Here is a 17,009-nt window from a genome sequence, read left to right as displayed (position 1 = left end):
AATTTGACTTTTATGTTTTTAAGAAAAAACAGACTTTTTATGCCATTGAAAAACGTCTCATTTAGTGAAGCCCCTTTATCATATTCAACATGTAACAAAACCGTGGTTACCAACATTCTAATTGAAATAACGTTTGGTCACAGCTGAGCTATACATTAGAACATTCTCTCAAACATAGTAAACGCAGCATATAAAAGTGTATTACACAGACCTTTGTAGCATAGATTTACCAGTAAAAGTAATATGCACAGAACAAACGATTAGATAGTTGAACAAAACTACCTTACACTTATTATTCGGAATCTGAGCTCCCCCTCTCCTGCTTCAGCACAGCCTGACTTAGAGTCACTGGAAAAGCAAGGCAGACGGGCCTGTTTCGTCCTGTCGCGATCGGGGTATTATGCACAATATTCATTAAGTGTTTTTCTGTTGCGCCCCATTTTCAATTCAAACTAGTAACTGTCACAGTATACCTAAATCAAAAAAAAAAAACCTCCAGGGTTCTCCCCAGGAATTCTGTACAGACGGGCGACAGAACAGTGTAGCCGGGAGCACTTTAAACAGAAAAATAAACTTGCCTTGCCTTAAATATATAATACGACAAAGAATTTGAATAATGTGTTGTCTTTTGCGGACTATACCTGGTTGCGCTATTTTATGTTCTGCATGTTCTTTTTCATGACTGTTTTTTATTATTGTAAATTACCATGCTTATTTAGGCACTCTGCGATTTGACTGGGGAAAGATAACGCAGGGCTATTGAAGGATTAAACGGTAACTTTTTCCCTTCCTGTTTAGCTTAGTTATTAAGCTTATTGCTTCATTTACATTGTTTTCTTTAAGTTTTAATGGCATTTTGTTAATGCATGTCTATTTTTGTTTTTCACTGTTCTACATTTTTTAATGCAACTGTTCATTTTAACCATTTAACACAATCATCACCATAACTGTGGCATGAAAACGCAGTGTAATAATCCAGCCCCTGTGCACTTAAGCATTTGTATGTCAGCTGACAACAGCTGATATCCCATCACGCATTTCACCTTAAAGGTGTACAGCCTCTAAATGAACCCCCAATGTCTCTCACAAGTACATATTGTTAGAATATCACAACAAAAGGATTACACTTCTGTTTTATTTTGTTTTTGGTGCATATGTATAGCCATTATGTACTGTATCAGCTTACAGTACAATTGTACGAAAATGGACTGAATGATAGTACCCCAAAATAATCTTAATATTTTTGTTAATAAAGTAGCCGGCACTAATATAGTATTATATTTTTTGTGCCGACTGCTGGCTTATTTTGACCCCCTGCATTCGTTGTCACTATTTTTGCTTCACGTTTTAGCCTCTCGAAGTGCTTAACACAGAAAACCCTCCCCTTCAACTCCCTGATTGGTTAAATGTGTCAAGACGTAACACAGCTGTCATGTGGTTCCAAGATTTTTATTTTTATTTTTATTTTTTTCACCCAGCAATGTGCAACTAATCTGGTCTGCTAGAAGTGCAATCAGTCTTTGTTGTTAAAAGCACAGAAGCATCTGCAAGACAGGCGGATCAGGTTTTTTTAGCCGGGCGGCAACAGCCACTTTGCCGGGCAGCCCATCTGGCTGAAAAGGCCTGAGGAGAACTCTGACCTCAACCCTAATTTCAAAGTAGGTGCTTTGAATGACAGGCGCTGTAGCTGGCAAATGAGAGCATTCTAGCACTGCTTCAGTCAGCGAGATCTGTCAGAACAGGGTGCAACTACAGTACTAACGGACCATTGAGATGACTGACAGTGACCCCCAGCCATTCAGAGCAGAACGGAGATGGGACACACAGCAAGTATACAAGCTACACAGACTAGAGAGGATTTCTAAATTTTTATTTTTGGTAAGAAAATAAAAAAAAAAAAAAAAAATTGTCGTATATAAATTTATTTCAGTCGAACTCATGTTTTTGGGAATTCGTCGTTTAACGAACTTTACCGATTTAATATCGAAAAGTAGCAATCCTATTTATAACATATTTGTTTGAAGTATAAAAGAACAAATAACATACACGGTATAAAAAAAAAAGATTATCTTCTTCTGTCTCGTCTCGTATCTAATTCTTGTACACCAGAGCCCAGTTGGGGTGCAAAAGGCAGGCTCTAATGGTATAGGCAGTTTTTCAAATGCAATACAACATGAGATTGTTTGCTAGTATTTTTATTAGCGCTACATATTTATTAAATACACTCCATACCCATGTTAAAAAGATTTTCCCTCCCTGAATCTACAATTAAATTGATAGTCTCGAGTACGGAGACACTTCTAACCTCTTCCATGGCCGCAGCCATATTGGTTTTGCTGCAATTCACCAACTCCCAACATTGGTGAATCCGCTGCATCAGCGATGATGCATCGGTGAGTTTAATAACAGTTAGTTGAGAGAGACCTGGTGAATGTAACAATGGCTTGGTGAATCTGCTTTACATCGGTACATGCAGCGGTGATAAAAACAATGCGCACATAGTGTGGGCCTGTAAAGTCACATGACCAAAGTCATCATTGAACAAGAGTATGATATACCGCATCCCCTTCTCGTGTTTAAAATCATATTAAATGGTAATTCAGCCCCTTTATTTTGATGCTATGCATGTCCCGATCTGACACGGTTATATTTATGTGAAATTGATCATGCATCTTTTCATTTCAGCATGCATTAAAAAAAGTGAATCTTATGTGTACGTGCAGTACTTAATAGACTTCGTAAGGTGTAGTCGAGTTCAATTTTAGGGACAAGCACATTGTGTTTGTCACACAGTTAGTGTAAAGTAATATTTACGTAAAGTGAGTGTTCAAGGCCATAGCCTCAGTAAAGATAATAGTAATAATTATTTATTTAGGCACATTGCTTTGCCGCTAAATAAAATGCATTTCATCCCTCGTTGTGTGCATACATGAATTCCCAAGTCCTGCTGATATCTGCTGATAGCCACTGCTTTTCAACATCTAACAAATGTACCTGCCTTTAAATATGTTTTATGCCAACTCTGTTTTTGTTAAAAAGTAAAATGAGCCGATTAACTTTAAGACTTCTTTCTGCTCTAGCTAATAACTTAACGTGCAGAATAAAGGCATCAGAATAAAATTAATTGCTCTGAATTTTAAGTAGTGCTGTCATAATGCAAATACATAATTAGTCATCACAATCCTTATTTGATGATTTTATAGCGAGGGTGAAGTCTTTGTTTAATTAAACACTTAGTGTTGTAGCTACAACTCCAAGCAATGACGTTAAAGGGAACATCAGTGTCATTTTCGGAATTGTGGTGGTGAAACAGACATCAGAGTCACTGGTACAGGTGCAAATAACCCCAATATCAACAATGGTAGAGGGCATACTTTATTAATAGGGAACACAGTCCAAAGCAATGAAAATATAAATCATAGGTCCCAATATATATATATATATATATATATATATATATATATATATATATATATATATATATATATATATAATATATAATTAATAATATGGGATCCTAGGAAAAAAAAAGTACAGAAAAAAAGAATAATTAAGTATTAGACTAAATCTAAAATAAACAGTCTTACTCCAGATACATTTGTTCCACTGACTGACTGACTGTTGTCTCTCTACGTGGGAAGTGTCCACCATGGAGGCCTCGTTTTCTTTGGTAAAATGTCCAGTCTGCTCCGCCACTCCTAGCAACATTTCATTACCATCGTCTGGCCAATGCGCAAAACGTTTTCTATGCCTGTTAAATACCAAGTGCAAATATATCCTCCATAACTCCAAACACAGGCACTCATTTACTTCCTATATATCATGCAATGGTAAATACGTTTTTCAAAAACCTGCATATACTTTTTCCATTAACTTTGCTGTTATACACTGGTGAAAAAAAAGATATCCAATTACATATACAAACCTAACATTGTTTTTACTACATATCCTGCAAATAAATAAATATTTTCAAAAAAGACTAAAATAAATCATCTAGATGTTTGAAAAAAAATTGTAAAGTACTGTAATAATCCTACTGTATGGAAGATGATATCCACTTCACTTTTTTACATTTTTGGAGGTGTTCTACATATTTAAACTATTTTACTTGTAATACGTAATTTATTGAAAAAAATACTGTAAAATAAATGAACAAAAAATCATTAAAAAAAAAAAAAACGCGTCTGCAGGCTGCTCATTGAGCACAACAGTTTTGTCAACAACTGCAAATATGTCGGTGCAGTCAATTGGATCAGCAAGCTTCCACCAGTGTGACCGGTGATCAGCCAAGCTGCTCAGGCAGGATGAACACAGATCCTGCGCCAGGTGTCTCGGGCCAGAACCTGTGGCCAAGGCACTGGCAGGTGAGCTGGACTGCTCTCCCTGATGGAAGTTCTCAAGGAGAACAAAGCGATGGAGAGCAGCCCTATCCCCAGCAAAGTCTCTCCTCAAGCCAGGGGAGAATGAGATCAGTGGTCCAAGAGCTTCCGCAGAGGTGGTCCAGGAGCCCCCCGATATAGTGACCAAGGAACTCTCCCGCACAACCGGGTCACCCTCCCCTTCACCACCGGTACAGAGGTGCAGGCACCTCTCAGGGGAGGTGAGATGGTCACTGCCGAGGTGGTACCGCTCAAGGGGACCCGCTCCCTAGGGGACAGCCAGTCGCCGCGCAGGTATCGCTCCCCTTCCCCAGGGGACAGGAGGTCGCCACGCAGGCGCAGACGTTCTCCATTGCTGTTGCCTCGGAGGCGCCCAAGCTCAGCCAAGCTAGCAGAGACTGTGAGGGCTCAGCAAACTATGCCGGAAACCCTATTAAAGTCTCAGGGCAGGCTGCCCCAGCCCCCACAGTCTCGTTCCCTGTTTCCTCTGCCTAGACCACCTAGCCCAGACATATCCGACCGAGCCACGATGGGGAGCACCCTGCTGCCTTGCCACACGTGTCCCAGAGGAAGGAGTTCCGGGGGGTAATGCAGCGGGCCGCAGCAGCAACGGATGTTCCATGGCTGGCGGAACAGGAGGGGAAAAGGAACCGCTTCGTCCAGCAGAGAGGGCATCCACAGCACGCCCTCCCCATATGCCAGGACTTCCTGGATTTGGTGCGCTCCTCCCAGGACAATCCAGCGTCTGCACCCTCAACCTCCAGAACAGCGGAGCCTCTGCTGCAAACTGCAGGCGCATTCCCCACCATCGGGGACACGGTCACTGTGCTGGTGCAAGGTTCTACCTTCACCAAGGGGGATAAGGACCCAACATGCCCGTCAAAGCTCTGCAAAACAGTGGACGCAATGCTAATAAAGGCATACATGTCGGCATTAAGAGGTCCCACAAGACCACGGAGGTCACCTCAAAGTTCTCGCGCCTTCCAGCTTAGTCAGCACCCAAGGTGGCATGCACAGCCTGCTGGGGTAAAAGGGTCTGAACACCGCCCTCCACCCCAGAGCAAACAATCCGGCAGAGGCGGGGTCAGCAGCAGGGGACCACTGCAGGCCAGGGGTAACCGGTTCTCCGGCTGGAGACCGAGGCCGGGGCTTAAGAAAGATCTGCCCCCTGAGGGGCCCCGGCTGCCACCAAACCTCCCCACAACCGGACTGACCAATGGCAACGACCCAGGACTCCTGGGTGCTATCGACTATGAGACACGGATATGCTCTACAATTCTACATAGGTCCGCCATCCTTCAAGGGTGTGCTCCTCACCACCGTCGAATCGACAAGGGCAATTCTCCTTCAACAAGAGATCGCCAATCTGCAAAGGAAGAACGCTTCGGTGTACTGTCGGTAATCTGGAGCCACGACAGCTTTGATAAAGCTTCCTATTCGGTAATGGTTGTCATTCGACTTGAGAGGGAACGTTAGGTTATTACCATAACCCTGGTTCCCTGAAAAGAGGATGACAGCCCTTACCCTTTGAGGTAGTGTCCCCAGCTGATCTCTGTTTTCGAAAGAAAATGGCGATGTGCTATTGTGAGGATATCCCTCTTCAGCAGAAGGTGGGCAGGACTTCCCCCTCACAGCAGGGCCCTGATAGGGCAGCTTTTGTATATTTGCTCAGAGATTTACGGTCAAAGGCTCTTTCCCGTTCGGTAATGGTTGTCATTCTCTTTTCAGGGAACCAGGGTTATGGTAATAACCTAACGTTCCCAACAACAACATAGGAGGCTTGTTGCTAGTGCCACATGTGAGCACATTGTTGGTTAAAATGAAGACTCCATCAGCAAGTAGATATTTAATTTGCTTTGTGTTATTGTGAAATACGTGTGTATATGATAACAGTACGATAGTAATGCTTTGTTTTTAATTGTTTTGTATATTTTTGTTTGTGATGTGCAGTACGAAATAAAACAAACAGTAAGTTGGAGTATTGAAAAATAAATGTGAATATTAATATAATAAAATTTGGGTGCACAATTGCACAGGATGCAGTTTCTCATAGGTATAGCTATGCAAAAGTGAACGCCTGTACGTTGCTTAACGTGCGCATGCATGGTATTGCTAACGGCGCTGAAGGGATGCATTATCTCATGGGGTGTGGTTTCTCATGCTACACTGGATTTAGATGTCTTGTGCGGCTGGAGTTTCATGGTTCGCATGACTTTGAAAAGCAGAATACAATTCTTGAGTGAGCAGTTGCAGGAAATTATTTCATATACGAATTGTGACCTTTTAAAATCACCAGCCACTTTATTCGGCTAAAGGCTACAAAGGTTTGAACATTTACATGGTAAACGGAAATACAAATCTTCAACACCATTGTGTTTCAGTGAACATTTAACCAGGAAACTTATGTTCTAGATGTTGTACGTCTTGCATTGAATTTAACATTGTTTCACGTTTGATGCATTGTAAACCTCTACAATAGGAATATGACAGTATACAAAGTCAAGGCTAACATTTCATTGACAAAGTGTCTGATGCTTTAAATTGTAAACACGTGTTTACATCTGAAGGTTTAAACATTTTCTCTGTAAAACTTAGGTTACGGTATGTGATACAGTAGCAGATTAAAAAGAACAAGATGAAATGACTGCTGCTTCTGTAATTTTTGTATTACAAATAACCAAACTGATCTGAAATCAAATTCTTGATATTCAGAGTTCCCAGAAAACCAAATGTTTAAAAAAATCGTTTCGCTGTAACCTGCACCAAACATTTTTATGTAGCAATTTTATTTCTTTTTTTCTTATATTTTTATTAGACACAAACATAGTGCACAGCCAGTTTTCACACACAAGTCCGAAATGGAAAGCACAAAATATACCACACAGTAACACAAGCCCCCACCCCCCCCCTTTTTTTTTCGGGCTTCATTCGGGCTCCTATCAGTGTCACTCGGCCATTTAAAATTCCGGAGAGAAAAAATTACTAGAACCCTGTGCTTAACGTCTTTTTGATGATATCGTACTGGAAAGGGAAAATTCTAATGTCGGACCGCAGAGGGTTAAATAAAAGGTTAGGATGTGAATTCTAAACATTGTGGATGCGTGTGTCAAGCAGAATTAAACAAATAAGATGGAGTGAAACCTGAAATAGCAATTTAGATAACGGCTAGTAACAGATATCAGGCTTAGAAAATTAAAAGCAAGAGAGAACAAGTGGTTCTTGAGAGTTGATTTGAAGCGAACAATTGTGGGAGCGGCACGCACTAAAGCTGGGAGAGAGTTCCAGAGAGTCTGGGCATGAAGCTAAAAGAGCGCTCTCAGAGTGTGGCTGGGTTTTGCTAGGGTATAACAGTCAGAGCACCTCGGCTTGCGGGCAGGGACATAGCAGGTTGGAGAGATACTACTGAAATTCATTTCTACTACTGAAATGTCTTGCTGGCAAAAAGGTTTTATAAACATGTTGAGGACCGATTTAACAGAGGTTAGTACAGTTTCTGGAACCTGCTCATTTATTCATAACCCTTTCTGAACCCCACGATTGGGTGCAGGGTCAGTACTTGTTCCCAGCGATTTGTGGTTTTCCTGCTCAGATTTTCCAGTCACAGTCTCCCTACTCCCAGCATGCAAGCTTGTTTGAAGATGGGCTGAGGGTTTCCCCTCGCTGTAGCTTCAGTTTCACGGCACCTGAATATCAGTGTGTAATTGTAATCAGTATCAGCAGGAGTACAGAAGTAGTAGTAACCGTGCTTTGTACAGTACTAACCTGAGCAACAAACGTAATCGAAACTGGATTTATAACTCTACTGTGCTACATTTTGCACCAAAAAAATTGTCATGTTTTGGGACCACAGCTGTTCTTGTTGCCCACTTACAGTACAGTAAAGTGCTTACGAGAAAGTGATCTACAGAGCCATGGCTAAGCCTCTGATATTGCTTGAAAAACGAGCCCCTTCCTAAGCAGCTGCCATTCCATAGTGCTGCTATTGAACTGGTGCTGCTGGGACACACGGCTCCAAATCACGGGCTGTGGAAACCAAATTCTACAAAACAAGCGTTGCTCAGTAAAATCTACAGTAAGGAAGTGACTGATTGCCGTGTTATTTCTGCAGTTTTTTTCTGTTTTTATTATTTTGTTTTTTTGCTAAGTTTGGACAGCTGTCATGACTTCAGTCCTATCATGGGAAAATCAATTGTATATGTTTTTTTAATTATAATAAGTAAATATTTGGCCCAAAATAATTATAAAAAATAAGTGTTTAAACACTGATATCATCGTTTACTCAGTGGCTGCGCTTCAGCACTCCAGGGTGCTTGTGTTATCAGGGCATGAAATTAAGGTCAAGTAGGGCAAGGCAGCGTTTCGATCATTTGGGCGTGAAAATTCAGGGGTACCAGGGCAGTTCTAGGGGAAGAAAGGCAAAACTATAAATCCAATCTGAGGACACCAAGGCAATTTCATATTCATTCATAAAACAACAAAAAATAGATACAAATAAATGAATTCAGACAAACAAAAAATGAATTCACACACTAATTGAACAAAAATAAAATACAAGTCACTTTCCATTGTAAAAAATAAAATGGTATAATAATATCCAATTTTAAAAACAAACTGTCAAAAAATACGAAGGGTTATTTGACAAAAAAAATAAAAAATTATATTCAGGGTATTTTTACTAAAGTTTGCCAGCCTGTTAACAAGAGCTAAACATAGCGCTTGTCTGTGTCCTGTAATTTTAAAGCTTTTTTAAAACTCTCTGTGCCTGTGTTTCATAATTTTTAGGGTAAGCAAGTTCAACTGGATTTCATATAACAAGTTGTCCGCTGGTGAAGCGAACGTTTAATCAATGCATTTTTAAATGCTAAAAATTATATTCTTTCAGAAATTGAGAGTTTCGCGGAGAACTGGATCTTATTATTGCATGACACTGGTTCTAATTCATGGAAATCATGAAATCCATGCTTACCGTGAAAAAATACAGCCTTAGTGGTACAACAGCACAAATAAGCGATGTCAGAGAAGGGAAAGTTAAAGATGGATTTTCAGGCAAGCTGGCTGAAGATTTACCCATAGCTGGAGTTTAATAACGATAGTGGTCAAATGAGTTGTTCGGTCTGCATTGTCTGCACAGCTGTAGTTTCAAACTGCTGTAACCGGTGCAAACAACACGGCTTTGAAAAGCAAAAAAAAAAATTGAAATAGAAACTTCGTCAGGCAATGGAGAGTGCTCTGCATCACAATGGTGAACAGCTGGATGTACATAATGTTAGATGTTTACTTTTGAGAAACTTTATATAGTTTCACACTTCTTGAAATTCACAATTGCACAAGATTTACAGTTTTGTTGTGGTGCATTGCTGGACACTCGATTCAGGAAAAATGCAGTTCCCTTTCAGTTCGAATGACAACCATTGTCAAACTGGAAGAGCCTCTCTGACCGTCAATCTCTGAGCAAATATACAAAAGCTGCCCTATCAGGGCCCTGCTGTGTGGGGGGAGGAGGAGAAGTCCCGCCCACCTCCTGTTGAAGAGGGAAGTCCTCACAGTAGCACATCACCATTTTCTCTCTCATCTCTCTGAGATAGGTCGTAAATTGCTTCTGTGTTTTGCGTTCCGAATTTGGCTGATTTATTTGGTTTTTCAAATAAATAAAAAAATCCACGTTAATGTTTGAGCGTTGGTAACACTGCTCTCGCTATATTCCCACGTCAGTTTTCTGGCTGGATCTGGTTTCGACCCCTCTTCAGGGATTAGCGAGCGGCCATTACTCTTTCACTACAAGGCAGTTCGTTTCTCGGCGCCATTCCCGGCACCGATTTGATTCGGCACTGGCGAATCTCTTCAAGGCCGTCTACAGCCCGGCACCTACCGCGATACACGTCAGCATCGACCTCCGCGCGGATCGACTCGGCACTGACCGCGCTCTTCTCGATGCCGACCTTGGCACCGACTGATTCGGCACCGGTGAATCGTTTTAAGACCATGTCTGCAGGCTGCTCATTGAGCACAGCAGTTAAAACAAAAAAAACAACAACTGCAAACATGTTGGTGCAGTCAACTGGATCAGCTGGCTTCCACTAGGTGACCGGTGCTCAGCTGCCCAGGCAGGACGAACATAGATCCTGCGCCAAGTGCCTCATGCCAGAACTTGCGGTGAAGGCACTGGCAGGTGAGCTGGACTGCTCTCCCTGTCGGAAGTTCTTGAGGAGAACAAAGCGATGGAGAGCAGCCCTATCCCAGGCAGAGTCTCTCTCCTCAAGCCATGGGAGAATGAGGTTGGTGGTCCAAGAGCCTCCGCAGAGGTGGTCCAGGACCCCCCCTGCTACAGTGACCAGGGAACTCTCCCGCACAACCGGATCACCCTCCCCTTCTCCACCACAGGTACTGAGGCGCAGGCACCTCTCAGGGGAGGCAGGATGGTCACCGGCGAGGCGGTATCACTCAAGGGGACGTTCACCAGGGGTCAGATGGTCGCCGCGCAGGCACTGCTCCCCTTCCCCAAGCAGGTGCAGACGGTCACCTCAAAGGCACCCAAGCTCGGCCGAGCAGCGCTTCGCAGAGCTGGCAGAGACTGTAAGGGCTCCGCAAACTATGCTGGAGTCCCTATTAAAGTCTCAGGGCAGGCTTCCCCCTACCACCAGGCAGCCCCAGCCCCCACAGTCTCGTTCCCTGTCCCCTCTGCCTAGACCACCTAGCCCAGACGAGCTATCCTTTACGGCGTCCGGGTCGGACATGTCCGACCAAGCCACAACCGTCTGGCAGGCCGCAATGGGGAGCACCCTGCCGCCCTTGCCACACGTGTCCCAGAGGGAGGAGTTCCAGGCGCTAATGCAGCGGGCAGCAGCAGCAACGGACGTTCCATGGCCGGCGGAACAGGAGGGAAAAGGGAACCGCTTCGTCCAGCAGAGAGGGCATCCACAGCACGCCCTCCCCTTATGCCAGGACTTCCTAGATTTGGTGCATTCCTTCTGGGGCAACCCATCGTCTGCACCTTCAGCCTCCAGAACAGACCAGAACAGAGTCTCCGCTGCATACTGCAAGAGCCCAAGAAGCGGGCCTAGGCGCATTCCCCACCATCGAGAACATGGTCACGGTGCTGATCCACCTTCACCAAGGGGAACAAGGACCCAACATGCACGTCAAAGCCGTGCATAACAACAGTCACAATGCTAAAGATGGCATACACGTCGGCAGCGCTGTCAGTGCAAGCAGCAAACGCCATGGCCATACTGGTACTCTACCAGACCCAGTTGGCGGAGAGGCTGCAGGACAGAGCCATGGAGGCAGACACAGGGGAGCTCCAGGCAGTCGCTTAGGCGATGACTGACCTAATACGGGAGTTAGATCAGGCAACAGGGAGGTTGCTGGCGGCGATGGTGGCTGCTCGCTGGCACTTGTGGCTGACACAAGCCAAGGTTGTGGAGACCGAGAAGGTGACGCTGCTGGATGCCCCCATAACACCGGGGCAGACTTTCGGGGCGACCATTGATGTGAGCCTTGAGAGGTCCCACAAGGCCACGGAAATCGCCTCAAAGTTCTCGCGCTTTCAGGCTTACAGTCAGCGCCCAAGGTGGCATGCACAGCCTGCTGGGGTAAAAGGGTCTGAACACTGCACTCCACCCCAGAGTAGACAAGCAGGCAGAGGCGTTCAGCGGCAGGGGACCACCGCAGGCCAGGGGTAACCGCTTCTGTGGCTGGAGACCGAGGCCGGGGCCTAAGAAAGACCTGCCCCCTCCCAAGCCCAAGGGAGACCGCCACCAAACCCTCCCTACAACTGGACTGACCAACGGCAACTATCCATGGCAAGGCTGCACCCAGGACTCCTGGGTGCTATCGTCTGTGAGACAAGGATACGCTCTACAATTCCACATAGATCCACTACTCTTCAAGGGTGTGCTCCTCACCACTGTTGAACCAGCGAGGGTGATACTCTCTCCTTCAACAGGAGATCGCCAATCTTCGAAGGAAGAACGCTGTATGCTTGGTAAGTCCAAGCGATGCTCTCAGCGGCTTTTACTCCAGGTAATTCTTGGTGCCTAGAAGGGACGGTGGTTTCAGACCAATTCTGGACCTCAGGGTTCTTAACTTGTTCCTCAAACAGAGGAAGTTCAGCATGTTGACAGCACAGCGTATCCTCCAGTCCGTCCAATTGGGCGACTGGTTCACATCGATCAACCTGCAAGACGCCTATTTTCACGTCCCGATCCGTCCCACGCACAGAAAATATCTGCGCTTCGCCTTTCGTTTTGCTGCCATTTGGCCTCTCGCTGGCGCCCCGCACATTTTCAGAGCGCATGGATGCAGCACTGGCTCCACTCAGCTGGACGATTGGTTGGTTTGCTTGCCGTCAAAAGCACGTGCCGAGGCGCACACAAAACAGGTCATAGATCATGTGGCGAAGTTAGGGCTCTCAGTACATCAACAAAAGGGCAACTTCGTACCGTCTCAGTCCACCGTGTTCCTGGGGATCAAACTGAACTGTGTGAGCATGTTTGCCTCACTCTCGGAAGACAGCATTTGGTCCTTGGAGACTACACTCTCCCTATTCAGAGAGGATGCTGTCCTACAGATCAAACTATATCAAAGGTTGTTGGGGCTGATGGCAGCAGCCTCGAGAATCCTTCCACTAGGGCTGCTGAGAATGCGCCGGCATCAAGCCTCGGAGGTTTTATCCTCCCATGAAAAGTATGGTCCCCAAGTGGGATCTAGAACTGGTACTGCGGGTCCCCCTTTTGAGGCCATGGCGTCAGTAGAACTGTGCCCTGTTTCTTTAAAAGTGGTATTTTTAATAGCCATTACGTCTGCCAGACGAGTAAGTGAGCTTCATGCGCTGTCCATACACTTGTATGGCTTTCACTGGAATTGACTCGCGGGTAACATTAAGAACAAATCCATCCTTTTTGCCGAAGGTGCTGTCCTCATTCCATATTAACCAATCTCTAGTTTTGAAAACTTTCAGACCTCCCCCACATGAGTCAGAGGAGGACCATAGACAACATACGCTATGTCCAGTTCGGGCTCTGCGCTGTTATTTAGATAGGACAGCATCCTGGAGACAGTCCAACCAGCTGTTTGTCTGCTACGGGTCCCGCTCTAGAGGTCAGGCCCTATCGAAGCAACGTCTAGCGCACTGGGTGACAGATGCGATACGCTTGGCGTATGAACAGACGGACTCCCAGTTACCGGGGGACATTATGGCCCATTCTACCAGGGGCCAGGCAACTTTGTGGGCTTTCCTTCATGGTGCCTCCTTAGATGAGTTATGCAATGCTGCTACATGGACAGGTAGTCAGACATTTGTGCGTTTTTACCGCCTTGATGTGACAAACCGAACGAGACCCTCTCTGGGCTCTAGAGTTTTGCAGGCGGCATGCCCTTAGGTGTCATGTGGGCTCTGTTGCTATCGCCGTGGGGCTGTACTGTCGGTAATCTGGAGCCACGATAGCTTTGGTACAGCTTTCCCATTCGGTAATGGTTGTCATTGGAATTGAAAGGGAACGTTAGGTTATTACCATAACCCTGGTTCCCTGAAAAGAGGATGACAGCCATTACCCTTTGAGGTAGTGTCCCCAGCTGATCTCTGTTTTCGAAAGAAAATGGCGATGTGCTACTTTGAGGATGTCCCTGTTCAACAGGAGGTGGGGGGACTTCCCCCCCCTCACAGCAGGGCCCTGATAGGGCAGCTTTTGTATGTTTGCTCAGAGATTGACGGTCAGAGAGGCTCTTCCCATTCGGTAATGGTTGTCATTCTCTTTTCAGGGAACCAGGGTTATGGTAATAACCTAACATTTTAAAGCATACACATATAACCCATTTTGTGAAACCACACGTTTTACTAATTAAAAAGGAGAACTACGTAAGGTAGTGAGAAGATATTACACAAAAATAAATGAAAACTGAAATCGATCCACTAATCTATATTGTGTTTTGTTCACTATTCTGTTATCTCTCCTACTGTTTTCATAACACAGGCAGCTGCTACTTGAACTACTGTCCAAATTGTTGTGCACCCATTTCTTACCAGAACATTAGGTACATCCTAGAACACTTAGCTGCTGCTTTAGACAGCTCTTCTTCCTTCTTTCTTTTTAAATGTTTATGAGTTAGATGGGAAAATCACTCAGTGACACTGCCAGTGAACACGTGTGATAGAGGCACGGTCATACTGAGCTCGGTCTAAAGGGCCGTTCACACCAGACACGGTGCGTATGCCGCCTCCTTGCGTGTCGCTCTGCAGTCGCCGCAGACTGCTGTTCACACCGAACGCGGCAGGGGAAAGCCACGGCTGCATGTACAAGCAACAAACAGTAAATGCCAGCGGGAAGGGAAAACTGTTATTATACAAAAGACACAAAGCTTAGTTATATATATATATATATTTTTTTTTATAAAATCTAATTTTAAGCCCCCACACACACCTTCATAATCCCTCCACAATTACCCAAAATATCAAGCAATTGTGTTTAAAATAAAATTTAAAAAATGATTTTATTTCTTTCTTGTCTGGTTTGCTGGGTATAGGCAAAGACAGTGTGAGTTAAAGGCATCGTTATGCATTGATGTTATTGAGCATTATACACATGATGAAAAAATGCAACTACTGCCATCCCATCATATCAAGCTTTGGGGGAGGGGGTTGTAAACACAGCAACAATTAGTGGTACTGTGCATCTAACAACACAATACCTGTAACAACCAGCTGATTTCAGTCTCCTACAGTATCATTATATCTCAAATATATTATAATATATATTAGTATTAATTATATCTTATTTTAAAATAAGGTACAAGATTCTTGGGCACAATACAAGTAATAATGTTAATGTGATGTATTTTAAAGCTGGATTGGATAGCCCTGTGTACAGACTCTTGTTACACCTGTTTTCTAATATGATTCTCTAACCCTCCATTTCTTCGCCTCCTCTTCCTTTTTAGACGTGTACCCCACGCAACACCCCGGCCACCCCTCCCAACTTCCCAGACGCCATCACCATGTTCTCCAAGCTGCGTGCCTCGGAGAACATGCACAGCAGCAACAGCTCAGTCCCAGGTTCCATGGCCTGCTCCCCTCCAGGAAACTTCAGCCCATTCTGGGCCTCCTCGCCCCCGAGCCACCAGCCCGCCTGGCTGCCCCCCTCCTCCCCCACCAGCCACCACCTCCACTTGCAGCACCACCTCCACCAGCCCATTTGGCCTCCCGTTTCCCAGCCCGGCAGCGCACAGCAGAAAAGTGTGACCGCCATCAACGGCCAGAGATGAGACTCACAAACTCCAAGAGCAGATTGGCCTGCTGTGGGGAGGGAGCAAGAACCCTTTGTTTTTTTTTTTTTTATTTGTTTTTTTAATAATAATGATGAACTGTCAAATGAAGGTTTTTTTGTGCATGTGTGTGTGCTTATTCATATGCAGTACAATGATCATCGCTAAAATGGGAGAGAACCACTAATCACAATCAGATACAAACATTAATTCTGAGGACTACTACTAGAGCATGTGGACTTAAAAGCACTGAAAAATGCATTGGGGTAGCAGCAAGAGTGGCACCCCACTAGTGTGCTGGAATAGACACAGATTTTTTTTTGTTTGTTTTTTGTATTTTTGTGCCCCATCCCCAGCATGACATCATCAAGATACTCTTCATTCAAATTGAAAAGTGTGTTCGCTGTTCAGGATCACATTAATTATGTAGAGCATGGATGGTACTGCTTACTGGTGAGAGGAACAGTCAGCACTTTTCCTAATAGTCTTTCCACAACTCTTAACACCAGCCTCAAGAACAAGATTTTTTTTTTTACTGTACAAACCTCTGTAGCACAGCCCAGGACAGATGTTATTGACTAGCGGGCAATAATACCTTCAATAGAGTGCTATTTTGTTGTCCTGGTTGGGATTACATTAAACAAGCAGATAATGGTAATGCACTGCTTATTTCTATAGCAAACCCTGAGCGTTTCTCAGTTCTTTTGAGTATTTTTTTAATTGATACCAGCAATTTAGAAAAACTCAATTTTTAAGTTTTTCCTTCCTTCCTTCCTTCATCTCTACATCACTAGATAGACATGTTAGCTACATCTCCAGCTGAACTGTGCATGGTCGCAATCATAAAAGATATATCCAGGTAAATATCAACAACTCCTGCCACTTCCACACCTACAATGTGAGGGCAGGGTGAGCAGGATAGGGCAGTTATGCCTAAACCTCAGAATACAACAATCCTGTCCGGTATCCTAACTTGCAGAAAACGTCAGGGTTTATTTACTTGATGCAAAGACCACCCCAGTACTGCATTGCCTTACCGCAGGGTTCCTCTGCTCCTCTGAGCCCCCTGTCCATGCAGTGGGAGGGTGAAGCTACACAGCACACCCATTACTGATTACTTTTATACCTAAGGATTATATATATATATATATATATATATATATATATATATATATATATATATATATATATATATATATAACACACACACACACACACACATTTTGAAATTTCTGACAACCTATACATTCTCCACTCTCCATACATCAAAGAAACATGGACTGCCCATGGATGACTTGTCATATAACAAGGTTGTCTATAAGCTAGCAATGGCAGCTGAATTAAAACGCAGTCTCAGGGCATCTCTCAGTA

At 44.2% G+C, this 17,009-nt stretch overlaps 1 protein-coding gene across 2 annotated transcripts in view; it reads left to right on the top strand.

Moving 5' to 3' along the window:
- LOC121296482 (UBA-like domain-containing protein 2) overlaps nucleotides 1-16,754 on the top strand; it is a 39,998-nt gene extending 23,244 nt beyond the window's left edge. For both annotated transcript variants that reach the window (XM_041222099.1, XM_041222098.1), the window contains one exon: nucleotides 15,315-16,754. In XM_041222099.1, coding sequence (XP_041078033.1) covers nucleotides 15,315-15,638 — 324 coding nt within the window. In that variant the 3' untranslated portion in view covers nucleotides 15,639-16,754. The remainder of the gene's footprint in view (nucleotides 1-15,314) is intronic.
- Nucleotides 16,755-17,009: the final 255 nt, after the last annotated feature.

The sequence above is a fragment of the Polyodon spathula genome, chromosome 21 (genome assembly GCF_017654505.1).
Source record: "Polyodon spathula isolate WHYD16114869_AA chromosome 21, ASM1765450v1, whole genome shotgun sequence".
Taxonomy (NCBI): Eukaryota; Metazoa; Chordata; class Actinopteri; order Acipenseriformes; family Polyodontidae; genus Polyodon; species Polyodon spathula.
The sequence above is the reverse complement of the archived record's forward strand: the minus strand, read 5'-3'. Positions and strand labels throughout refer to the sequence as shown.